The sequence below is a fragment of the Podarcis filfolensis genome, assembly GCF_964270895.1.
Source record: "Podarcis filfolensis genome assembly, chromosome: 6".
Lineage (NCBI taxonomy): Eukaryota > Metazoa > Chordata > Lepidosauria > Squamata > Lacertidae > Podarcis > Podarcis filfolensis.
This window is the reverse complement of record NC_139609.1, coordinates 81,763,428-81,790,080: the sequence shown is the minus strand read 5'-3', so window position 1 is coordinate 81,790,080 and position 26,653 is coordinate 81,763,428. Positions and strand designations below refer to the sequence as shown.

Sequence of the window (26,653 nt, the reverse complement as noted above, 5' to 3'; positions counted from 1 at the left end):
CTCTTAATGTATAGCATGCCGTAAATCTTTTATTTAATTTCCACTGTTGTTCCCATAGTATAAAATCAATATTGTGTCCAACGTCGCTAGCCCAACTTATCATTGTCGGTTTTACTGTTTCCTCCATTGTCTCCCACTCAAGAAATAAATTTATCTGGTGTTTTCTAATGCTTTGCTATTTTGAAAAATGCATTGGGTGCGAGTAATGGCAGGCAAGTGGTGCAAGGGAGTCTCATTGATTTCAACTGCAGAGAGTTAAGCTTGTGTTTGAAATCACAGAAGTGCTCATGTTTTGGCTGGTTTGCACCCATTGTTTTTGGAGTCACCTGCTGACTGATTTATTTGTGCATAGCTTTATTCAAAACAATGGTGTTTTCAGTTGCGACTTTTAAATAGGTGTGTGTGTGTGCTTCAGTAAGTCTCGAATGTAAAACCTACATCAGCTAGAACGTACAGTCAATTACTCCTCTGCTTCCACATAAACAGCATTCACAACCGGTGCAACACAATGCAAATGAAACTGAGACTTAGGTCATTGTGCTTGAATTAAGAGCACTGGGCTAACTGCCTTTCAGAGCTGAATTGTTTTCTCCTTCCAGGACTGGGGAAAGGGATACAAAACCTCCTTAAGAAATAGACTCTTCCTCGCTGGACTCTTCCCCAGTGGTTTCCAGGCCAAATTCCAAGTGCTGGTTTTGACCTATAAGGCCTTAAAAGGCACAGGATTGCAATACCTCAAGGGACATCTCTCCCCATATGGACCAACCCAGTCCCTCCAATCATCAGCTGAGGCCCTTCTTTGTGTGCCTCCTCCACGAGAGGTTCAAAGAGTGGCAACGTAAGAACAGGCCTTTTCTGCAGTGGCTCCCTGTTTGTGGAATGCTCTCCCCAGGGAAGCTCAGCAGGCACCTTCATTCCCTATTGGTAGTGGCGCCCACCCTGTGGAACGCCCTCCCATCAGATGTCAAGGAAATAAACAACTACAGTGGTACCTCGGGTTAAGAACTTTATCTAATGGGGCCTCCTGCCGCCGCCATGCCGCCGGAGCACGATTTCTGTTCTCATCCTGAAGCAAAGTTCTTAACCTGAGGTACTATTTCTGGGTTAGCGGAGGCTGTAACCTGAAGCGTCTGTAACCCGAGGTACCACTGTATCTGACTTTTAGAAGACATCTGAAGGCAGTCCTGTTTAGAGAAGTTTTTAATGGTTGATGTTTTATCGTGTTTTTAATATTGGGAGCCGCCCAGAGTGGCTGCGGAAACCCAGTCAGATGGGTAGCGTATAAATAAAGAAATTATTTATTTATTTATTTATTTATATCTTTAAGCAGCAGGCAAAAACATTTCTCTTCTTCCAAGCCTTTGGCTAATTAAAAAGGCCTTTTAAACCATAAGAGGATGGTATCATAATTGTCTGTTACTATGTTATGTAATTTTGTGCTTTTATATTGTATAGTGAGTGCCATGCGATCATTGAATGAAGGGCAGTATAGAAATTTAATAATTAGGTTGGAGTTTTATTCGGGGGGGGGAAAGAAATTTAATAACTAATGATATGCAACAATAATTACTGCATGTAAAGATATAACCCACAACATGCCTTCTTTAGGAATTAACTATAAGAATCATTAAAATGGGACAGATTTAAACCGCACCCCCTTTCAGTTTTGAGAACCTTTGCTTCCTCTCCTTCTTACACATCCATTACATTCCAGGTCTCCCCCCTTCCTCCTCAGCTGAGCTTATGCAGGCTGCCTTGTGCAGCTTTTTTAGAGTTCAGCAGAGGTTGTGTTGCATAACTCAGCCCCCCTTAGTGCTTCCAAAAGTGACACAGCAGAGGAGGGGGCGCCACGTTCCCCCTCACCTCCGATCCAGTTGCTACTACACAAACCCCACCACAACAAAACCAGCAGCAGAAACTCCACAGAATGCATTTTGGGCACCAAGGAGAGGAAGGATGGAAAAAGGTCTCATCTGGTGCCAGCCAGCAGCACACAGTTTGTGCAGCTGGAATCCAAGTTCATTGGCAGGTTTGTCCCTCTCCTGAGTTCTATAAGGGCAACACTGGGCTTAAGGAAGAGGAAACTGACAGGCAAGTGGAGGCTGCCTGGGGGGAGGCAGAGATTGGTGGGGCAGTGCCCCACTTGCTCACTTGCACTGGGTGCCACTGGTTCAATCTCTGGCACCATAAGGGATCTGGTAGCAAGTAAAGGGAGAGATCTCTTCTGCCTGTAACCTCAGAGAATCATTAATCAATAGTAATGGACATGAACCAGGTTAGTAGATGGGCAGATGGTCTCACCTTGTACAGTGGTACCTCGGGTTACAAACACTTCAGGTTACAGACGCTTCAGGTTACAGACTCCGCTAACCCAGAAATAGTACCTCGGATTAAGAACTTTGCTTCAGGGTGAGAATAGAAATCATGCAGCGGCGGCGCGGCGGCAGCAGCAGGAGGCCCCATTAGCTAAAGTGGTGCTTCAGGTTAATAACAGTTTCAGGTTAAGAATGGACCTCCGAAATGAATTAAGTTCTTAACCCGAGGTAAAGGTAAAGGGACCCCTGACCATTAGGTCCAGTCGTGGTCGACTCGGGGGTTGCGGCGCTCATCTCGCTTTATTGGCCTAGGGTACAGCTTCCGGGTCATGTGGCCAGCATGTCTAAGCCGCTTCTGGCGAACCAGAGCAGCGCATGGAAACGCCGTTTACATTCCCGCCAGAGTGGCACCTATTTATCTACTTGCACTTTGACGTGCTTTCGAACTGCTAGGTTGGCAGGGACCGAGCAACGGGAGCTCACCCAAGGTACCACTGTATAAAGTGGCTTCCATTGTTCAGTCCTTCAGTGCTCGCTTAAGACTGAACGGGGATTCTTGTGAGCCACAGGCATTAGGAGAACAGAACAAGAGGTTTAAATAGTTCAAGTGTTTGGCCATGTATTCATAACAGTTAAAGAGTGATATAGAAACCCGAGAAAGAGAATTTGGATTTCTGCCTGCTTTCGAAGGATTTGCTTATGGGCTCTAATGATTACTTATTGAAGGATTGATTTAAAACATTTCTGTACTGCCCTTCGTTGAATCAGATTCCAGGGCAGCATGCAACAATATACTGTAGATTTAAAAAAGAATTAAAAAACCTAATGCAGTATTTATGGGAATGGGAGATTGTGACCATTGCAAAGAAATAAATCCAGAATAAGAAGATATGTGTTACAACAAATAAACTGACATGCAAAAGCTCTCTTCTGCAGTAAAGTAAGCATTCTGCAAATTTTATATATATATATATATATATATATATATATATATATATATATAGATAGATAGATATATATAGATATAGATATAGATATAGATATATGGCAATAGTCTGAATATAACAAAATCTATAATACATACTAGTGTGGTATAATAGCTAAGAGTGTTGGGTTAGGTCTGGGGAGGTTTGGGTTCAGAAGTCCCTGCTCTGTCAAGAAGGTCCTTGAGTGTCCACAATCTCTTCACCTAGCCTTCCTCACTGGGTTGTTGTGAGGGCAAAGGTAGAAGAGGAAGACTCATAGACACCCCCCCTCAGTTTCTCAGAGAAAGTGTAGGATAAAAATGCAGTATCAATGGAATAAAAAACCAAGCTTGGGACTATGAAAGTACTTCTTTACAGGTACACAGTTAAACTATGGAACTCGCTTCTTCCACAGGGTGGCTGCCAACTTGGATGGCTTTAAGAGGATTAGACAACTTCATGGAGGGTAAGGGTCTCAGTGGCTACTAGCCACAATGTCTGCTCTGCCTCCATGGTTGGAGACAGCAACACTTCAGAATACCAGTTGCCGGTCAGGTTAGACGACCCATTGGTCTGATCCAGCAGGTGCTTCTTCTGTTCAGTGGCCAGATTTCTAATTAGGCATACAAGCAGGACAAAATGGCAACAGCCTCTGCTATTTGTCCCCAGCTTGGTCCTTGGATAAACTGCTTCAGAATATGAAGCTTGGTCATTTTCTACCTTAGTGAAAACTGTTGGACATTCTCCAATCAGAGGTGTCATCTTCTCAAGATGATTGAGGGGGCTCGATGCTATGCCCTGACATCACACATGTGACATTGTGGGTCGTCCTGACATCATGCACACAATGTCACAAGGAGTCAGGGAACGGTGCTGAATGCCCTCTGAAGACTGGGGGGCCTGGCCTCCTCAAAAGCAAAACACTGGGGGGTGAAAGTGCCTCAGCCTCTAGGAGCTGGTGTTTATGCTCTCTAGATATATTTGGTGAAGATAGGTTGATGTTCAGGGTTGGGCAGATCTTTCAAAACTTAAAAAAGATTCCAAATACCAATAGATTCTCACCTACCTCACTCTTCATTTAAGTTTTCCCCAGTAAATATCTGCCATCCTGTCACTAGAAATATGGAAGGAATGGTGTTTCGTTTCAGAAAATTGCTAGGCTGAAACAGAGAAGAAGTAGCAGCTGATTGATTTACAGCTGGGTCCAGTCCAACTGAAGCATCTCATTTCATCAACAATAGAGATTTAAGCATCTGGTTCACTGGCACTTATGACTGGAATCCTACCAGTGTGTAGGTTTCTGGAAGTCCAGTTGAACTCAATGGGTCCTCCAAAGGCCAGACTGTGTGTCCCATAGCTTTCCAAGAGGCCTCAAATTTAATGGTGAGCCCTGTGGTGCAATGGTTGGAGAGGCCAAGGTTGAAATCCGCACACATTAGGTGACTTTAAGAACATCAGAATAGCCCATCTGGTCCAACATCCTGTTCTCACCTTGGCCAACCAGATGCCATGACCAACTTGCCAGCAGGCACTGAGAGAGGCAGCACTCTCCTCACTTGTGATTCTGAGCAACTATGATTCAGAGGCATGGTAAAAAGGTAAAGGTAAATAACCCCTTCACGGTTAAGTCCAGTCAAAGGCGACTATGAGGTTGCAGCGCTCAATCTTGCTTTCAGGCCAAGAGAGCCTGTGTTTGTCCACAGACAGCTTTCTGGGTCATGTGGCTAGCATGACTAAACTGCTTCTGGCGCAAGGAACACCATGATGGAAGCCAGAGCGCACAGAAACGCCAACTATCTTCCCCTCACAGTGGTATCTATTTATCTACTTGCACTGGTGTGCTTTCAAACTGCTAGGTTGGCAGGAGCTGGGACAGAGCAACGGGAACTCACCCCATCATGGGGATTTGAACCACCAACCTTCTGATCAGAAAGCCCAAGAGGCTCAGTGGTTTAGACCTCAGCACCACCCGCTCCCTGCTTAGCCTTATCTTCCATTAATTTGCCTCTTTCCCTTTTAAAACCATCTCTGCTCCTCCCTTTCAGCCTCCCTCTCAGGGTTGTTGTAAGGGGAAAAAATGGGGCAGTGGAAGGACCCTGTAGGTAGCCTTGAACTTTTTCAAGGTGTTAAATTTTGGGGGCATGAACAGAATGCAGTAAATGTAGTGGTGACAATTGTCTTTAGATGAGTGCTCAGCTTCGGCAGGATCAGATTCCCCTGGAATTTTATTGGTGTTTTTGAAAAATAAGCTGATGAGTTGAAAGGTTTTCCTCCAGTGGTGGTGGTGGTTGTGGTGGTTGTTATTTTATTATTTATTTTTGGAGTGGGGATTAAAGGTGCTGAGAGAGCAAGAAAACTCCTCGACCATCTCCTCTCTCTCCCTTCGTGCGCCCTCTTTCCCCCCTCTTCGCTCCGCTCAACAATCGGGCGCTTGTGCTGAGAGAGAGAGAGTGAGCGAGAGAGAGAGAGAGAGAGGAAAGCCACAGGGCCGCCTTTTGGCTCCGGCACAGGGAGACGTCATGGATTCCTGAGTGTGGAAGTTTGCAGGAAAGCCCTCCGTTTAGGAGATGGAGCCGATCCAAGGGTTTCCATGGCGCTGGGCATAAACAGGAGGAAACAGTGAGGGAATCCCGTTATTTTACAGCATTCAACGACTATAAACACTCGGCGCAGGGAAGGAAGTGGCCTTTCCCTCTCGACTTACCCTCCTCTCGGGGCACGCAGAAGAAGCGCCCTCCGCGCGCTCCCAAGACCCACGCGCGGACCCTCCACGCGAAAGCGGCCGGCCAGCTGCAGCAGCAGGGCTGCCCGCTGCGCGCCTATGGTCTAGAGAAGAGCACCTACATCCATAAATATAAATATATATATATATATCTTTGCTTCTTTCTCTCTCTCTCTGCATAGAATAGCTTTACAACCATCCAAATGCAGAGAGAAACGGCGTGCCGGCTGGTGCACTACCATCACATCATGAGGTCTGTGGATCAAGGTAGAGTCCTTGCATTTTTTATTTTTATTTTTAAATGGGGTGTTTGAAACTCTTTTCTTTCTCTTTCCTCCGCTTCTCTATCCCTGGCCTCGGTTGTGCCGCTCGCGGCTGAGGAATCTCTCGCGCAAGCTTCGCTGGGACAGAGCGCGGCCGGCTGCTCGCTCGCTCCTGCTGCCGCTTCCCTGCCTTGTTCTCAGGGCTGCCTTCCTTTGGGCGCAGCGCTTCCCGAGGGAGCGAAGTCCCCTTGCAACCGGCGGAACTGAATTCCGCCGGGACAGGGGCTGTCAAAAAGCGCCATTGGTTTCCACGGGACATCCCAACAGGACCCGCTTCCTATGATGTCCGAGGGGAAACCTTAGAAGAAAATAGGAAACAGGGCATTCCCGGGGTTTGGGGAAGTCAGGGTGAACCGCCAACTAACATCTGACATGCCCCTTTTTTGTGACTGGGGATGGTGACTCTAGTAAACGGATGATTAATGGCGGGGGCTGTGCGAGAGCCAGCAGCGATATTCCTGCCCCCGCTTCACATTTCTCCTTGGAAGAAATTCGCTCTCTCCAATCTACGCTGAAAGAAATAGCCTTTCAACTCCATCCAGACTCTTACAAACGCATCATCGTAGTCGGAGAAATTCGGGTTTGTAAACAGCCGGTCCGGTTTAACTCTTGATTCACCTCTTTAAAGAAACCGTATTTAGAGGGTCAGGGGCCTTATCTATACATAATCTGAAATCGTCCACAGTTTCAGGGGTGGGGTGGGGGGAGCTATAGTTTTAAATCAACAGCTCCCAGTACGAGCAGAAAGTATGTGTATGTATATGTATATGTATATGTATATGTATATGTATATGTATATGTATAGATGGATAGTTAATATGTATATATAAATCTACTTACATAATATACGCGTGCTTTTATTAAATATAGATATTGCGCATCGCTTTGATATTTTTGATGATATAGCGGTACATTTTTTAAAAATATAAATGCGTGATATGTGTATGTCGACAGGGGATGTTTTAAGATTAGCCAGAGGGCTCCTGTAAACCAGGCAATGTCAGATGATCTTGGCCGTGTTTACTCAGAATAAAGACCCCGCGCGTTCCTTGGTGTTGCTTTCATGTAAGTGCACCTTTGCATTTTTACGCGGAAGTAAATTCCAGTTATTCCAGCGGCGTTTCCTCCCAAGTAAGCATGCTTCGGCTCGCAGTCCTCCGACTCCTTGCCCTCAGTGTCCCTTGCTTGCCTTAGAAGGCACCTACCGGTACCTACCGGATGCACAAACGCACCTTTATTCTTCCTGTTGCAGTTTTGCTCGTCCCACACCCCGCCAGGCTAGGCGGAGAAGCGGGCAGACGAAACATCCTGGCCTTCGATCGCGAAGGCTTCTCTTGGCCTTCATATTACCCTCCCCGTTTTATAGGAGAAGATGGCATCCCACCAACCCTCTCCCCTGTTTTCTGCCCCTGCGCCGCGCAGTCAGCCGGGGGAAAGAGTTGGTGTCCAGACGGTGTCCAGTCCCGCGCGGCTTCCCCGGGGCGTCTGGGTCTCCGGGGCGCATGACGCACGAGAGAGGCAGCCATTGGGCGAAGTGGAACCGGCCGCGGCGGGAGGAGATCCCCTGCAGGCTGTCTGGGAGTTTGTGCCGGGAGTATGGAGCCTGTGCTCGCGCTAGCTCACATTGCCTCCTCCACGTAGCGAGAGTTCAGGGGTTCCTAAGGGCAGGGGAGATTCAGGAGGCAGGCTGGATGTAGGCTTGATCGTGCTCCGCGTGAACGGCACCCGTGGCCAGAAAGAACTACCGTAAATTAAATTAGGTCTGCAATCAGAGCTAACCCCCTGCTGGAGCGCGGTGGGTTTTAGGACGGCGCTGGAAACATTTATTTATTGCATGTGCAGTATAGCCCACCTTTTCTTCGAAGGTGGCGTACATGGTTCTTTCCCCTTGCAGATTCATATAATCCGCACAACAACCTTGTGAGGTAGGTTGGGCTGGGAGACGGTGGCTGGCCCAAGGGTCACCCAGCGAGGTCCATGGTCGGATAGGGGATTTGAGCCCTGGTCTTTCCCAGGTCCTAGTCCAACACTCTAAATACTAGACCAGGCATAGGCAAACTCGGCCCTCCAGATGTTTTGGGACTACAACTCCCATCATCCCTAACCACTGGTCCTGTTAGCTAGGGAGGATGGCAGTTGTAGTCCTAAAACATCTGGAAGGCTGAGTTTGCCTATGCCTGCACTAGACCATACTGTTAGGCAATTCAAGAAAAAATAACGGCCTGGTGTCTTTATAAAGTGCCTGATCCGAACTTTGTAAACTTATCCCGAAATCCATGTATCATTTGAGGTGTCCAGGCAATGAGGAATCCTTGGCTCCTACAGGTGGTTGGGAAGCAGCAAACTCTGAACATTCTGGTTGCCACCCAGGATGACTATTCCTTTGTGTGCTTCCCTGTGTGCCAGGCACTGCCCAGTGGGTCTCTCAGATACTTAGAATAGGTGTGGGCAAACTGTGGCCCTGCAGATGTTGTTGGACCCAACCTGCCCCCAACCAGCATGGCCAGTGGTCAGGAATGGTGGCATTTGGAAGGCCACAGTTTCCCCATCTGGCCGGGGATCAAAGCTGGGAGTAAAGGCAGAGATCAGGAATGAAGGAGTGATGGGTTTAAGGGAAGTCTGTGGCAGGTCAGGTGCAGCTGCAGCAAGGTTAGGGAGTGTGATTTGTGGGTGCTCCTCCCCAGCTCCTGTTCAAATGCATCAGCTGTAGTTTCCCCCCAGCATGGAGTCGCAAGGTGGCATGAAAAGCTGGTGGAGGTACTGCCAGCAGCATCTCGAGGGAGTGATTGATGCGAAAGCGGCTTTCATTCTCTCTTCCCAATGCCTGTGCATGTGTTTCTTCCCCTGTCCACAGAGACCCATCCCTAGAAAGCAGGCTCACAGTTGGGTAAGAAGAGTTGGTGTGGGGAAAAGGTTGGAAGAAAAGCAAACGGAGAGTTGTGAATTTGTGGGGAAGGTCTATAGCTCAGTTCCTGGTTCAATGTCCAGCATCTCGAGGTAGGACTGGGAGAGAACTCTGCCTGAAACCCTGGAAAGAGCTGCTGGCAGTCTCTGTGGGCAATAGACCAAGGGTCTGGCTCGCTTTAAGGCAGCTTGCCATGTCCTATGTTCTCCTATGACTGGGCAGAGCAGGCAGGCAAGGTCTCCCTTGTATGCACAAACAACCTGCCCCCTAAGCAGCACAGCAGTTCCTCTCCCACATTAAGCAATGCAGAATAACTGCTCCCTATTAGGCAAAATTGATCTGGACCTACTTTCCCATTTATCACAAAGCTGATCAGAATATTCACTTTTGCCCAGTTTTTAAAGGGTGGGGAAATGTTCTTCTCTTACACTTTTTAACCACTCTGCTTTTGATCATGAAAGGTGTGACTAATCAAAAATACTTAGCCTTTATTAACCACAACAATTACGTTTATATAGTTGCTGTTTTCTCACCCTAGTAAGCTATTTATTTAGTTTCAATGTACTGTCAGTCTATATGTTAAAAATCGAAAACACAATGTACAAGAAACACAGCTTAAATATAAAATCTAAAACCAGGAGAGGGGGCGGGGGACAGAGAATAGCATCAGTGCAACAGATCTAAAAAGTACTAAAATATTTAAGATGGAATTGCCTGGGGAAATAAAAAGGTCTTAGGTTGGCACAGAAAAATAATAATAATGTAGGCACTAAACAGGCATCTGTGAAGAGGATGTTCCACAATTAGGCTACCCAAAATTCAAAAGGTCTGCCTTCCAAGTAGCCATTTCATTCAGCAGGGATACTTGGAAGATGATCTCAGAGTCCAGTATACATGGGAAGAGATAATCCTACAGGTAACCTGCCCCAAGCTGTCTTGAGCTTTGAAGCAAGGATGGCAAACCTATGGCCCTCCAGATGTTGTGCCAGCCTCAGCAAGCATGGCCAGGGATGGTGGAAGCTGCAATCCACCAACATCTGGAGGACCATATGTTCTCCATCCCTGCTTTAAAAGTTGATGCCAGGACTGGAGCTTTCAAAAAGGGTTGGACAAATTCATGGAGGACAAGAATTCTAGGCATGATGGCTATGCTCCACCATGCTGTCAGCCACCATGCCTCTGAATACCAGCTGCTGGGAACTGCAGGGGGACAGAGTGCTGCTGCAACCGTGTCCTGCTTGCAGTCTTCCTACAGGCATCTGGTTTGACTATATCAGCAATCTTGCAGTCCTGGTCTGACCACCTGAAGTGTGTGGGTAGTTTTCAACAGCAGCTCTATGATATAATGCATCACAGTCATCGGATGAGAGGTTATCATTCATAATTGGGTGTGTTAGCCTAAGCGGATAAAAGGCACTTCATGCACACACTGCACAACATCAATTCACTAGTCATCATTGTTATTCCTGGGTCTGTATTGCTGGTGACAAATAGAGGATGAGAGAAATGTGCCTTGCCTGTTGGTTATGGCTGTGGTGAAATTTGAACCAAGGTCTTCCTGGCTTGTAGCTCATACTCAGCTCCTACTCTTCCCTGGCAATCCAGAAGTGTTGAAGCAGTTAAAAGACTGACCTTCCAGATGTTGGACTCCAACTCCCATCAGCCTCAACCAACATGATCAATGGGCAAAGATGAGGGGAGTTGTAGTTCATCAACAAATGGAGGGTCAAATGTTCCCCATCAGCATATTAAGTGGTATTATCTAGTTCAGGTTATGTTAAGTACTCTATGTTAAGTACCCTAACTCCACCTTCCCCATCCTGGTGCCTCCAGATGTTTGAACTACAACTCCCATCCCTGCCCATTGGCCACAGCAGCTGGGTCTGATGGGGGTTGGAGACACCAGGTCAGGAAGGCTGCTCTATCTACTTGTAAGGAAGTTCCACTGAGTTTATTGGGGCTTACTTCCAATGACTTTTTGCAAAGAATTCTGGGAGCTGCAGTTTGTTGTGGCTACTGCAAATTGTAGCTCTGTTAAGGGAAAACTACAGTTCCCAGGATTCCTTGGGGGAAGCCATGTGCTTTAAACATGCGTTGGGTGTGCTATAAATGCTTGGTGTGGATCTGGTTAGAAGGTCATTATGTGCTCTGTGAAGTGAGGATTAGAATCCGCTTTGTTGATTCTGGATAGAGAAATGGTAGACAGTCTGGAGCATGCAGTATACGTATATGATAATTTCTGTGTGACCTTAAAAACCTTTGCATATGGGCGAATTCCATGGAAATCCTTCACATCAGGGGTGTCAACTTGAATAAAATATTGGGGGGGGGCAGGTAAGCCTTGCCCTGCATAATGCACACTCTTTGAATGGCAATGCCTATTAACTTTGGGAGCGGACAGCCCCCTCAAATATTTTATTGGAGGGTCGGAGTGACCTCAGCCCCATGGAGTTGGCTCCTATGCCTCAAATACACCCAGTGCTTTTTTCGGGGGGGGGCGCAGGTGTACGCATACCCCTAAACATTTTGTGACACTAAGTTTGGCCTCACTGAGGGGCAGTATTTCAATATGAGTAGGAAAAAGAGTACCCCTAAGCATTATTTTTATGGAAAAAAGCACGGCACCAAAGCACGCACGCAGTCCTTTAATATGGAGCCTCGAATATTGTGCTTATGAGAAGTCGTATTGAGATGGAAAAGGATAAAAGATCCCCGAGTACTGAACTAATATTTTCTTCCTAGCGCGCGGTTTACGCATCGCTGCAGTAACGCTGCAGAGAGGCGTGTGGCTTGTTTCATCAGATGAAATAAGCTAGAGAGAGGCTTTCTGCAGCAGGCAGAAAAAAGACAGTACCTCAGCCCCACCCTGGCTGCTAAAAATAACTGCTTCATTCTCTTCTACTTTCACCTCTTTGGATAAACGTCCCAGCCCTCGGCGGCCGAAACTAGCTCCGCAGTTCAGATTATTAAACTTGCACCCAAATGTTGTTGCCCAATCGTAAAAGGCGGCCGCCTGAGGACAAGTCGGGACCCCTTACTGACAGAAGGGGGGAGAGGTCTGGATTCACCGCGGCAGACGGGAAAGCAGCCAAAGAAAAATCCCCTCCGCCCTCTCAACTATTGGTATAACCCTTTCAGGCACGCGGGGCAGGTAAAAGTGAATGAAGCATCTCTCTCCCCCGCCCCCCACTCGACGCCCCGGCGCGCCTGGTTCATTCACAATGAATTGGGCGAGCGAATCCCCTCGGTTCTGTTCAGTAAGCAGATTTCAAACCCATCCAATGCTTTTTGGCGAAATTCCACCTCTCCGCTGGTCGTCTCCACCCCAGCACGGAGAGCGGCCAACGGCTGGCAGAGGGAAGTATGTGGCGTGACTCGAAGGGGCGGGATCCCGCCGGAGCATCTGCGGGAGAAACTCTGGAAGTCGGCCGAGCTTTCCCGGAGTAGACTTTTTAAAGTTCCCTTAGCAGCAAGGAAGGATTAGCAGGGGCGCTAAAGAAGGCAGCTTAGGGCAGTGTTGGGCTTCTTCCCGCATCTGTGGGCCACACAAGCTTTTACGTATTTATTACTTACTAGTTCGGGCTCCCTTTAACAAAAACATGCAGCCTACTATTTAATAGGTTAAATAAAAAAAAGTAAAAAATTGAAATAAATTAAAAAATTAAAATAAAATAAAAAAGCAATGAAATGCAATACAGTGGAGCAGTGGCGTAGCGTGGGTTGTCAGCACCCGGGGCAAGGCAAGTAATTTGTGCCCCCTAACCCGTGGATTTTAGCAGGGGGCAGAGAGCTGCAAGTGCGAGCGCGCGCGCCCCAGATGTTGTGCCCGGTGCGGCCGCCCCCCCTGCACCCCCCACGCTACGCCACTGCAGTGGAGAATAAGAAGTGGGCTAAAACAGATTTAACTCCGTGAAACAAATTTAAAGGCCTGGGAAAATATAAAAGGGGTTTGGCTCACGCTAATAACAAATTAGTGACATACTTTAGAGTGTAATTCTGAGACACAGCTGAATTAGACTCTGTGAAATTGGATAATGGTTGAATGCTGGGTTTTATTAATTAGTTATTACATTAATACCCCACATTTCCTTCAAGGAGCTCACAGCAGTGTGTGTGGTTCTTCTCCTTCCAATTTGATCCTCACAACAACCCTGTGAGCTTGCAGATAGTAACTGGCCCAAAGGCACCCAGTACTCTATTGCACCAGACTGGGAGGAGAAGTGATAAATCCACATTTGTCGCCTGCATTTTTACAATTTAACGAATTGATTTGTGAATTCTGTTTAAGTCGTATGAGTTGTGCCAATGTGAGTGTGTCTGTGGCTGATTCAGGCATTCCTTGCGCCGTGCGATTTTATGCATGTTTGCTCAGAAGTAAATGTCACAGGTTTTTAGTAGACTTCCAGAGCAACCTAACCCACTCGCCCCTTATGCCAGTCTGTGTGGGGGTGAGGTGGGGTTTGGATTGATCTGAGGTGTCTCATCTTATTGGCTCTGATGGCTGAACTGGCCTCCCAGGTCACTCCATGGGTGTGGAACCTCTGCCTTCCCACACCAAGCATGCAGGCAAGCAGAAGACCCACTGGCAATATTCCCACCAGTGGAAAGCCCCAAAACAGAGTTCCAAGGGCAAGGAGAGGGCCTGTCGAGGCTTGATCATTGCACCAGCCTGGAGCTGGTGCAGGGATTAGGTCCAATCATCCTGCCTGCACTTCTGCAGCTGTTGCTGCTGCCATGAGAAACCAGGAGATGGAGCGGATTTAGGAGTACTGCCTAATTCCCAAATAAGTGTGCACAGGATTGCAGCCCAGCTTCCCCAAGAGTAATTTGTAATTTCCCCCTCGCTAGAGATGAACAGCTGAGTTGGTCAAACTCAAATGGTGACTGGGAAAATATGAGGATGTTTTTATACGTATAGTTTTTTTAAAATCCAAAAGGGATATCCTTGTTAGTTCATCACAGCAGAAATAACAAAGAAAGCATCTGAGAAAGTGGGCTCTGGGACACAGACGCTTATGCCACTATCGATGCCAGGCCACTCTAAGGGTATTTTGTGCCCTGGGTGACCATCTCCCTCTTCAGTCTGGAACAATTGTTATGTTCATTCCAGAACAATTAGGCTGGGCCTCATTAGCTGCCTTGCCCACAACCCCTTGAACATGGGAATGGAGTAAAGTGAGAAGGGGAGGAGACACACCCACACCCACACCTGGCTTGCCACTTCAGACTTTGTCCTGCTTCTCTTTCCCACAGAAGTAAAAAAAGGTAAAGGTAAAGGACCCCTGGACAGTTAAGTCCAGTCAAAGGTGACTATGGGGTTGCTGCCCTCAGCTCACTTTACAGGCCGAGGGAGCCAGCGTTCATCCACAGACAGCTTTCTGGGTCATGTGGCCAGCATGACTAAACCGCTACTGGTGCAACAGAGCACCGTGACGGAAACCAGAACACATGGAAACGGCATTTACCTTCCTGCCGCAGCAGTACCTATTTATCTACTTGCACTGACATGCTTTCGAACTGCTAGGTTGGCAGGAGCTGGGATAGAGCAACGGGAGCTCACCCCATCGTGGTGATTCGAACCGCTGACCTTCTGATCGGCAAGCCACCGCGCCACCGAGTATTTGGGGTGGAATCAGTGCAAGGTGCTGGTACTTGGTCCTGTGTGACTGCATTGGGTACTGGGTTTGTACTGTTGGTTGTCAGTGAAAGGCTGGTTATCCACATGCAGGGGGCACTGAGAGACAGGTGCTGAGTCTGTCCCTAGTGGCAGACCTTGGTGTCTCAGTTTTCAGTGGCTCCCTGTGCGATGCCCAAATCCGGTGCTGCCCTGCCTCTCACCTTCCATTGGAGTAATAGTGGCAGAACCTGCTCCAGTGCCCCATAACTTCCATGCCTGGTGTGACCCTCCCTTAGAGCCACCTCTGCTGCCTGCCCCCCCCCAAAAAAACTAAAGTGGATGCAGACTGGCAACCGCTCAGGGTGCAGTGCATACAACTCTCCCATCCCATCACAATGAAGTGAAGTGAAAAGAGGAGCTGGAGATGGTCCTGGTTCAGGCAAGCCAGCATGAGGGATGGTTTCCCTCCCTATGGGGTGGCTCACAACCCCCCCAAAAGAAACTGCTGGGCTGGCCAGGCTGAGACCATCAGCTGCGGTCACCTAAGCAGACAAAAGCAAGTCTCGCTGAGTTCCAGAGGCTTCGCAGTGCAATCACTCTAGTGAGGTGTCCCTGTTTCACATCAACAGTAAAAAGGCAGGATTTGTCCCTTCCACTTAGCCCTCTGGGAGGCTATAGCCCTAAGTATCCTTTATCTGGAAAGCACCATTGCCATGAGAATAATGGAGTTATTTCTGAATAGACAAGGGCAAGTCTGCCATGCGCCTCTCATAAGAGTCAATGGTGCCAGACTTTCTCCACTGAAGGGAAAGCAAAGAAAGGGGTGAAATATTTATTAGGAAATCTACTTCCCACCCACCACAATTCTGAGCCTTGACAATGGGAGGTCTGTTGCTGTTAGCAGAGAAGTTTCTCAAGTTCTTCAAGTGGCTTGCCCTCGAGAGATTTTGGACCACAACTCCTATCAGCCCTAGGGATCCCCACCCATTGCCTCTGCTCTTTGCGGCTGATGGAAGCTGTAGCCCCACAGCATTTTGGGATGGCGCCCAAACACTGAACACCTCCTCCTCCTCCTCAGCACCAGCCTCTTTGGCTCTGACAAGATCTCTGAGCTAGAGCTGCTATTCTTCCTGCCAAGACCTGCTTGGGAGTTTTCCCACAGAATAATGTGTGGTGGCACATTCTGGATAACAAAGACAACATGAAACTGACAGTTGCTTGCTCTTTTACCGCCACCATCACCATCAGTTGCTGCCTTTCAAATTTTGCCACCCAATTATTATTTTTTGCCGCCCAAGGTAACCACCTAGTTCACCTAGTGGTTGAACTGGCTCTGTTGTTGTTGTTTAGTTGTGTCCGACTCTTCGTGACCCCATGGACCAGAGCACACCAGGCAGTCCTGTCTTCCACTGCCTCCCGCAGTTTGGTCAAACTCATGCTGGTAGCTTCGAGAACACTGTCCAACCATCTCGTTCTCTGTCGTCCCCTTCTCCTTGTACCCTCCATCTTTAACCAACATCAGGGTCTTTTCCAGGGAGTCTTCTCTTCTCATGAGGTGGCCAAAGTATTGGAGCCTCAGCTTCAGGATCTGTCCTTCCAGTGAGCACTCAGGGCTGATTTCCTTAAGAATGGATAGGTCTGATCTTCTTGCAGTCCATGGGGCTCTCAAGTGTCTCCTCCAGCACCATAATTCAAAAGCATCAATTCTTCAGCCTTCTTTATGGTCCAGCTCTCACTTCCATACATCACTACTGGGAAAACCATAACTTTAACTATATGGACCTTTGTTGGCAAGGTGAACTGGCTCTAGTCACCATAAATAGATTAGGGAGAAATCTAACCCCCAGGCCAGCACCAAGGAGACTTGCATTGCTCTGCTAGTCTTTAACGTGTCACAACACTGCCTTTTTTCTTTATTTCAAAGATACCCGAAGGAGGCCTACACTTAAAGAGAATGATAAATAAATAAATGCACATCCATAAAGCATTACAGTTCATGTCAGTGGGGCTTACATCCAAGAGGGAGAATTGTTGTCCTAAAAACGCCTAATGTTGGATATCTCAAGCTGCAATTCGTTGGCAAAGTCTTAGCAAAAAAATCACATTCGAGAGACAAACGGAGCTGAGCAAACTTCCTTGCTCAACTAAAATAATTTCGTCACTCGCCTCTTTGGAGAACTGGCTTGGGATAATAATATCTTCGGAAGTCTTTCCCACTATTTGGCTTAATATATACTTTTTATTATGATATGTACATTCCATTGGTTTTCAAGGCTGCCTTCAGCATTTTTAATGGGAACATGGAGATCATGAGTAATTTTTCCATTGGCTTTTCTTACCCAAACCACACTGTGCCTTAGATTGGGAGAAATATTTATGACTCAGACCGACCCCCAAATTGATTTTTTAAAAAAAAAGATGGACTTGAAATAAGATGCTTTTGCTATATGTCTATGTTCCTTCAATGTGTGTGTTTTGCTTTTACCAGTATATAATTATAATGGGCTTCCCTCTTGGCTGGAAACCGTGATGTGCCATTAACTGATTGTACGCATATTCTCTCCAAACTTTTAGTTATGCCAGGGTTCTGTATCAGCAGAAACTCTCTGCAACATAGGAGCCAACAATAAAATAGCTGAGGGGACTGCCCCTGCCAGTTGATGGGCATTATCATTCAAATGATGTTCGTGCACCGTGTTATGTGATCGATTTTTCAGGGCGGGGCCCCCCCCATATTTTATTCAAGTTGGCACCCCTGCTCTGCAAGGTATATTCTTCCAAATCCAAGACCATCCGAGGCCTTATTCAGGGCCACATATCCTTTGGCCCTCTGTCCCTGGCTATTGACCATGCTGGCTGGGTTGAGTCCAACATCATCTCAAGGGCTGCAATCCTTGGCATAATTCATACAGGATAATAGTGGCACGGTTGCAGCCTGAAAATGGTGCCACAGTGATGTCGTGCCTCATGGGAAGTTGTCGTCTGGTTGTTTGGCCATCTCTGTCAGGCCAATGTTATCTTACCTGCTTTCCATTTTCAGATAGAAATCACTCTGATGGATGTTGCAACCTATAAAGAAAGGTAATATCAGAGGTTGGCATTATCAGGCCACTGCCAAGGCTTACCCAAGCCACAATACGGTAAAGGTAAAGGGACCCCTGACCATTAGGTCCAGTCGTGGCTGACTCTGGGGTTGTGGTGCTCATCTCGCTTTATTGGCCGAGGGAGCCGGCGTACAGCTTCTGGGTCATGTGGCCAGCATGACCAAGCCGCTTCTGGCGAACCAGAGCAGCGCACGGAAATGCCGTTTACCTTCCCACCGGAGCGGTACCTATTTATCTACTTGCACTTTGACGTGCTTTCAAACTGCTAGGTTGGCAGGAGCAGGGACTGAGCAACGGGAGCTCACTCGGTCGCAGGGATTCGAACCACCGACCTTCTGATCGGCAAGTCCTAGGCTCTGTGGTTTAACCCACAGCACCACCTGCATCCCCACAATAGGCTTGCTGCTAATCTCTGGAGCCATCTGTTGCAGTTTCTCCTCTTCTTTGTTGCTGCAGGTTCACCTGCCCTCTCTAAGTGGCCAAGCAGTGAGGAGAGCAATAGATGGCTCAGGAAGCTTTCCATGCCTGGTCTCCTCCCTCTCTGGAAAATGGTGGATGTTGGCCACTCAGGGAGGGGGACACTCAGCACCACTTGTCAAATGGCCCTTAAAACCTGGAACTGGCACTGAAAAAATAAACTCCTAAAACCTGATTAATGAGAACTGTGCGGTTGGATGGGGTCAGAGGGCCATTAAGTTCAACCCACACTGCTCCAGGGTACTATCTTCCACACATCATGCCTCATATAAAGTTAACCCAGGCCACCATGCAGAGAGCAGATAATTCTGAGTGACTCAAGCAAGTGAGCCAAACCACAAAGGAGTCACTAGCCAATAGGCGTCAACTTAATTGTAATCCTTCGTATGGCAGTCAACCTCAGTTAATAGACTGCATTTTAGTGTGATGAAATCAACTCAGCCATTTTGTGCATTGAGTATTTTGTTTGCTTCTCTTGAGTGGTGGGAGGTAATAATAATAATAATAATAATAATAATAATAATAATAATAATAATAATATTTGCCAGACTTGATAAAAAACTAAAACTCACCACTAGAGGGCACATTCAAACAAAATATTCAAAATTATTGTATCACATGATTATCAGTTCAAAATAATAATGTGATAATTAGATATATGATTATGAGTGTGTAAACATAACTTTTATTAATTTTCCTCCTAAGGAGCTATTATTGAGGTGTAACTATTCAGTGAATAGAAACTGGAGTCTTTTTCTTCATTGGTGATGGAAATATTGATGGAGCGCTAAGTATTATATTGAAAATAAGTATTCTGAACATAAACAATTATTTATTATTATTATTTCTTCGTTATATCGCAGCCTTCTTTGAAGGAATTCATATCAGTTTATATAACTCTCACCCACCTTGTGAGACACGTTAGGCTGAGTGATGGACGCTGGTTCAAGGTCACTCACATCTTCATGACTGGGTGGTGATTTGAACCAGCATCTTCCCATTCCTGGGCTGTGTAGACACTATGCCTTTGAAGCACATTCAAAGCACAATCTTTCTCTCAAAGAACTCTGGGCAAGGTAGTTCCCCTCTCACAGAATTACATTTCCCAGCATTGCTTAACAAACTACAGTGCCCAGAATTCTTTGAAGGAAAGAAGGTGCTTTGAATGAGCTTCAGCGGTATAGTGTGTGCACAGTCATGCTCTGACACAGACCTCTTCACCATGCTGGGTCTCAAGCAAATGTTTATATGCTTCATAACCAATCCTCTATCCGTAGTGTGTAATAGTGGAAGAAAACCAGCACTAATTTTGACCCACTGGCTTTGCAGACATCAAAAAGTGTCTTGATGAACACGAAAGGCAATTATTGCTTAGTAATCAAAATGTTATCCTTGTAATTCAGCATTGTCTCATCTCCTAAGGGATACTTTTGATACTCATGCATGATGTAGTGCTAAAAATAGTATTGTGGGTGTTTAAAGTTGTGTGCATGGTTAATTCTGCATGAAATGAAGGAATTGCCTTCTAAAACATTTGAATGACAATCCCTATTTAACCTGATCATATCAATCTTCCTCCATCATAAAGGTGTACCTATATTACCTATCTTCAATTATCATTTCTGTAGGGAATCCTAGCACCTGAGATCATATTCTAGCTTGGGGCTACATCCTAGGAAGTGTTGGGTGTGGTTTTGCTAAGTAGACAATCACATTAAAAAAAATATTATATGCATGAAAATCAGTATGATTCATCATTATAAAGATACGGGAATGTTTAAGAGCTAGTTTAACTGCCTCTTGTGAAAAAGCCAGCAAACATGACTTAAGTCTAGTCTGTTTGCTGTCAGCATCTTCTTCCTCAATTCACATTACCCTTTACAGAGCAGAAATAAGGACAGGCCCATGAACCCAAAGACCTTACAATCTGAATATTGGCAGTGGGTCAGAGGGGAGCAATAGAGAGCAGTGACAAACAGGAAGAAAAGGAACAAGGGCTGGCTGAGGATTACAGTGTTAGACAGGCATGTCTGTTTTGCTGCTGTGGTACATGCTTGGCTCTAAGACATCTAGGGTTCCTCCATGCACTTGTCTTGGTGGAACCATAGACATGCATCTAACCATCCACACATGCATATGTTTTAAGACTGCTGTGAAAATGAATATGAAAACCAAGTACAGTGGTACCTTGGGTTACATACGCTTCAGGTTACATGCGCTTCAGGTTATAGACTCTGCTAACCCAGAAAAAGTACCTCGGGTTAAGAACGTTGCTTCAGGATGAGAACAGGAAATTGTGCTCCAGCAGCACAGCAGCAGCAGGAGGCCCCATTAGCGAAAGTGGTGCTTCAGGTTAAGAACAGTTTCAGGTTAAGAACGGACCTCCGGAATGAATTAAGTACTTAACCCGAGGTACCACTGTAAGCTCAGAAATCCTACCGCTAAAGTTTTATAGCTGCAGTCAAAACATGATTGTGTATGGAAGTACAGTAAGTGTGAAAGCACTATAAACGTTGGCTCGTTCTGTTGCTGTACTTTGTTCCATTTCATTTTTACGATGCTGATTATGGGAGGCCATCCACAAATGTCATACAAATTATAGAGGGCTAGATTATTGCTGATTGAAAGCCCTGGGATTTAAAAACACTTAAAACACTTAAAGATACTTAAGTGTGTGAATTGTCACTGTAAGATGGGCAGCCTTGTCATATTGTCCTTCAAGAGAGCTGATGACAAATTGTGGCCTAGGCTGGTTCCTGCCCCCTGCCCCCCATTTTCTGTTTCAGTGTTTGTTGCGATAGTCAAATAAAATTCTGGAAGGAACCATTTCCCTCAAATCAATTCAAAGGCTTTTAAGAGGGACGCGGGTGGCGCTGTGGGTTAAGCCACAGCGCCTAGGACTTGCCAGTCAGAAGGTCAGGGGTCCGAATCCCCACGACGGGGTGAGCTCCCGTTGCTCGGTCCCTGATCCTGCCAACCTAGCAGTTCGAAAGCACGCCAAAGTGCAAGTAGATAAATAGGTACCGCTCCAGCAGGAAGGTAAATGGCATTTCCATGCGCTGCTCTGGTTCGCCAGAAGTGGCTTAGTCATGCTGGCCACATGACCCGGAAGCTGTACGCTGGCTCCCTCGGCCAATAAAGCGAGATGAGCCCTGCAACCCCAGAGTCGGTCACGACTGGACCTAGTGGTCAGGGGCCCTAAGGCTTTTAAGAAAATGTAGCAGCTTTCTCCACTCTCTTTTATACCAATATCAAGTCCTCTCTTGGTTCTCTGGTGCCCTCTGGTCATTTCCTCTCCTCTGGTCAACTGGACTGTACAAGCCACTCTAGGATTTGGTGAGAGTACAGGTGAAACAACTGAAATGGCATGCCATTTGTCTACGATCATAGAATTGTAGAATTGGAAGGGACTCTGAGGAATTCTTTCCTGAGGGTAATTTTATTGTTGTTGTTATTATTGTTATTAGTCCCCTTTTTTCCAGAAAAAAACTCAAAGTGACCTAGAAAAAAAAGTTATAAACAAGTGTAAAATCAGGGGGGAAACCAACCCAAACCACACCAGTTTTGGCCGTTAAAACCTAAGGTACTTGAGGTATTGGGGTCCTCAGCTGCACAAGTCTTTACAGGTCAAAACCAGCACTTTGAATTGGGCCCAGATGCCAAGCCTTAGATCATGCACAGCAGCTCACCATGTCTTCCCAGCATCCTTTGTAATGTTGTAAGGGATTCTGGGAGCACATCTGGAATCACTCATTCTGCCTTTCTAGTACTTCTGTACCTAATTTCACATAGAGATAGGCATGTGTAAGCCACACTGAGCCTGATTTACTCATAAAGGCAGCTTATAAAGAATTTAAATAAATAAATGCATGAATATGCATGCTCTCATCTCCCATGTTTGTGTAAAGACATGGGGTGGAGTTTGAAGGCTGTTCCATAATGGTTGATATTTGATTTTTTGACAATTTGAGGATATGATTTGATTGTGTTGACACAACACACTGTCACACTAAGGCCAACTTTTTAAAATACAGCCTCGCATCCCTCGAAAATCCATTCCCACGGCTATATGTCTCCTTCCCATGTTTACCAGTCGTCCCCACTACCAGCATATACAAAGAAATTAAGGAAAAAATACAGCCACAGGCTAAACACGGCTCCTGTGCCATTTAGCAGCTGCATGGCAGGAACCAACCTCTGTCAGCGCACCTCCACACAAGGAAAAACTTCACCTGATGGATTTCTGCATCTCCAGAGGGGAAGGTGGGTGGCAATTCGACAGACACGGGTGGCCAAATGAAAAGGAAAGGACAGGGCTCCTGCAGCTTTAATAGTTGTGTAGAAGGTGGGATGTTGCCCAGTCTTGGTGGGAAGGTGGGATGTTGCAAAAGTGCCTGAACCCTGCCTTCTGTGTCTAAACACCCTATGCTAGCCTTAATATTGCACACCACCAACAGCTGCATGCTCCCCACATCTTTAAACTATGTTTCAGAGCACAAGTCAAAGTGTTGGTGCTGACCTTTAAAGCCCCAAATGGCTCTGTATACCTGAAGGAGTATCTCCACCCCCGTTGTTCAGCCTGGACCCTGAGGTCCAGCTCCAAGGGTCTTCTGGCGGTTCCCTCCCTGCGAGAAGTGAGGTTACAGGGAATCAGGCAGAGGGCCTTTTTGGTGGTGGCACCAACCCTTTGGAACATGCTCCCATCAGATGTCAAGGAGATAAGTGGCATACAACCTTCAGAAGACATCTGTATGTATAGGGAAATTTTTAATGTTTCATGTTTTGCTATATAAGTTGGAAGCCGCCCAGAGTGGCTGGGGCAACCAAGTCATATGGGCGGGGTACAAATTAAAAAATAACAAAAACGATTAATGCAACCTCTTTCCCTCTGATTCAGTTCTCTACCCTCCACCCCCATTTCTCAGACCATCCTTCTCCAACCTGCTGCCCTGAAGATGTTTCGGACTACAGTGGTACCTCGGGTTAAGTACTTAATTCGTTCCGGAGATCCGTTCTTAACCTGAAACTGTTCTTAACCTGAAGCACCACTTTAGCTAATGGGGCCTCCTGCTGCCGGAGCACGATTTCTGTTCTCATCCTGAAGCAAAGTTCTTAACCTGAAGCACTATTTCTGGGTTAGTGGAGTCTGTAACCTGAAGCGTATGTAACCCGAGGTACCACTGTACAACTCCCATCGCGCCCCAGCCAGCGTGGCCTTGCCTGATGGCTGGCTGGGGCCGGCCGCGGGACTTGTGCTGCCGAGCATCCTCAGGGCATCAGGTTGGGGACAGCTGCCGACCTCTGCTCGAGGCTGGGGCGGCGGCTGCCTGCGCTCCTCCCGCCGCCGCCGCCGCCGCCCCCTCGCCGGCTGGATGCCGGTCCCGCCTCCCAGGCGCAGGTGGCCGCTGCGAGCAGGAAGTCCCTACTGTGCATCTCGCCGCCTTTGCGCTCTCGGTGTGCAGCGGCCGCGGCGCGCCAGGGGCCAGGAGCCGAGCTAGGGCGGGCCGGAGGTGGCTTCCCCGTTCGCCTTGCGAGCGCATCTCCGCTCACACGAGACCCGGGACAGGAAGCTCGAAACTCGCTTCTGAGAGAGTCAAACGGGCTGAGCGGGTGGGAAATCCCAGACGCGTAAAGAGAACCTCGGACTCCACTGAGAAAGGGCTTTGCATTTGGGGAAGGGAGGCGCGGGACGCGTGGGATTTTTCATTTCATTTTATTGTAGAGGGGAAAGCGAGAGTTTCCTTTCCCGCTTTCCTTTGGTCCCCTTTTCACAATAAAGAGGCCACCGACAGATCTCCGGATGGCTTCCGGTCCAAAAAGTTCGGAGCCGAACTCCCAGCCCGGAGACCCCGCTCCGAATCCCAACATCAGCCCTCAGGAAGAGCTGGACTTCTCCATTTTATTTGATTATGACTACACGAACCCGATAGCAGGTTTGTGGCTTCTCGCCTCTGTTCTTTATTTCATTTCATTAAGTCCTCCTCCCCTCAAAAGACCTTTTTGCGGCTGCAATGGATGCTACCTTGGTGAATTCATGGCTCCAAAGGGGCAGGAATAGCGCTACCTGCTATCATGGGCGGGTGCCTGGAATAAAACAATGTTTTCTTGGCACTTGGTCAGGGAACTGTCTGTATCTGTGAGAGAGGAAAGCTGTACTGCGCCGCACAGGAAAGAGTTGTTTTCTCCAGTTAGCACTAAAGAGGGCGACAGGGAAGCGTGAGGATGTTGGCTGGAGTTGGTTGGGAATCACTTGTGGCAATGGAAGTTTTACCTTTCTGCCACCAGCCTTCTTCTGTGGCTACATTTTTCTTCATCTCTCCAAAGGGATGAATGATCAGAAGTTCTAATTCCGCAGGTTCTTATAAGGATGAGCAACGCATTAGGGGTGTGTGCGTGCGGCAGAAGTTTTAAGCAACTAAGAAAATAATAAAATATACTGTCACGGCACTGCAGCAGATCAGAGGGCTGTTCTCTGCCCAAGTATTTAACTGTAATGATATATAATGTGATTGTCTTTCAGCTTGTGGATATCATAGTTTAATGGCGCCTGTCAGTTGTATTGTAGTTATTAGGACTGTTACAATATACAGTACAGACCCATAGTGAGCAATGCTGATTAGTCTGTAGAAATGGCAACAGTGCATACATTATTATTAGACCATGGGTTCCATTGTTGTTGTTTTAAATTTAGCTTGCTTTATGGTGTGGATTGAATAGCTAAATGACAGGGCTGTACTGCTCTGTACAAAAACACATGCAATTTAACATGTTATGTGTGTAAGAAAATGCCATGGATACTCAGATAACGTCTGTGCTAGGGCTATTTATTTATGTTTTTCGTGGTTCTTATTTTTTATCTCTAAGCTGCCTTGAGTCCCATCAGGGAATAAAGCAGGGTATAAATAAATAAATATAGAACAACAACAATAATCATACACATTCTCCAAACAATTGGATGTCAGAAAATGCCCACATCTTTCCCACGTTTTGTGTCATCCAAGGTAAATATTGCCCACACACTTTTGAATCCACTGAGAGCTGTATTCTGCCTCCAGTGTGAAAGCATGCTAAACATGCATGGCCCATGTGTTTCCTTCCTTCACGGTACATCTATGTTTGAAAAAATGTCATATGTGAAATAGTACTGTGGGTACTTTTAAAGAATATTAGAATCCAGTATCTGGCATGGAACTTGCCTGCTGATGCAGGGTGGTCACCAGTAAACCCATGGTCGACATAGTGGTCACCAGTGACTCCACATGTCACCACTTCATGCTGATACCCTGAAGTTTTATTAAGCTTTCTTGAGCCAGGACTGTGTATGTTCTGCACCATATTTTGTTAACAAAACTGGAACTTGATAGTCCGATCCGAACACATGAAAAAGACAACATGTTGCACTATGGGCAACATCCAGTTATTTCCACCTGTTTGCAAAATGGAAATCTGCTTGCACAATGGGACTTCCAGTTTCTTTTCTTCAGCCCTCATGCACCCCCCCCCCAAATCTGCTCCACAAGGTCCACCAACCCTTTGGAGCATCTTTTGGGGGTGCATGGGGAAGGAGGAAAAGGAGCAGCCCCTTTACACAAGTGGTCATTTTTTTCATTCTGCGTTGGGTCTCATCTGTATTATAGCAACCTGAAATGATAACATTATTTCCCATCATTGAGTAGTCACTTTTCTTTCAAGGATCAGACTGCATGAATAGGTATTACACTGCAATCTGAAAAAAGTCCCATGGAGTTCAGTGTGGCGTACTTCCAGGAAAATGGGTGTAGGATTGCAGCCTTAATGACATTTTCCCCCTGAGACAGTGCAGCTCCACCTTACAGTGGAGTCTATGCTGCTTAGTGCTGCTGATCCAACTTGCCACAGGTGAATTTGTGACCCAGTCCTACCAACTGGTACCCTAACCAATCTTGCCTTCCAAACGATGGGGATGGGGAAGAGTGCCCATTTAGGAACATTGGAAGCTGCCTTGTACCATGTCAGACCTTTGGTCCACCTAGCTCTGTATGGTCTACACTGACTGGCAGCGGCCCTCCAGGATTTCAGGCAGGAGTCTCTCCCAACCCTATTGAGATGCTGGGGATTGAACTTGGGACATCTGCTTACAAGGCAGACATACTGAGCTATCACCCTTCCCCAAAAGAGGTATGTGTGTTCATAAAGGAGGACTTTTATGACTTGGGCCCTAAGACCTTGAGCCTGAAATATAGCAT

At 46.8% G+C, this 26,653-nt stretch overlaps 1 protein-coding gene across 6 annotated transcripts in view; it reads left to right on the top strand.

The window, feature by feature from the left end:
* Nucleotides 1-5,968: 5,968 nt before the first annotated feature.
* The window catches only part of NFATC2 (nuclear factor of activated T cells 2), a gene marked incomplete at its 3' end in the record, with an annotated part of 137,225 nt that continues 116,540 nt past the window's right edge, over nt 5,969-26,653 (top strand). For 3 of the 6 annotated variants that reach the window (XM_083618492.1, XM_083618493.1, XM_083618491.1), the window contains exon 1: nt 23,925-24,361. In XM_083618492.1, the coding sequence (XP_083474618.1) occupies nt 24,229-24,361 (133 nt within the window). In that variant the 5' untranslated portion in view covers nt 23,925-24,228. Of the gene's footprint in view, nt 6,270-23,924; nt 24,362-26,653 lie in introns of those variants that run through there. The other 3 variants (XM_083618494.1, XM_083618495.1, XM_083618496.1) reach the window with 3 other exon arrangements.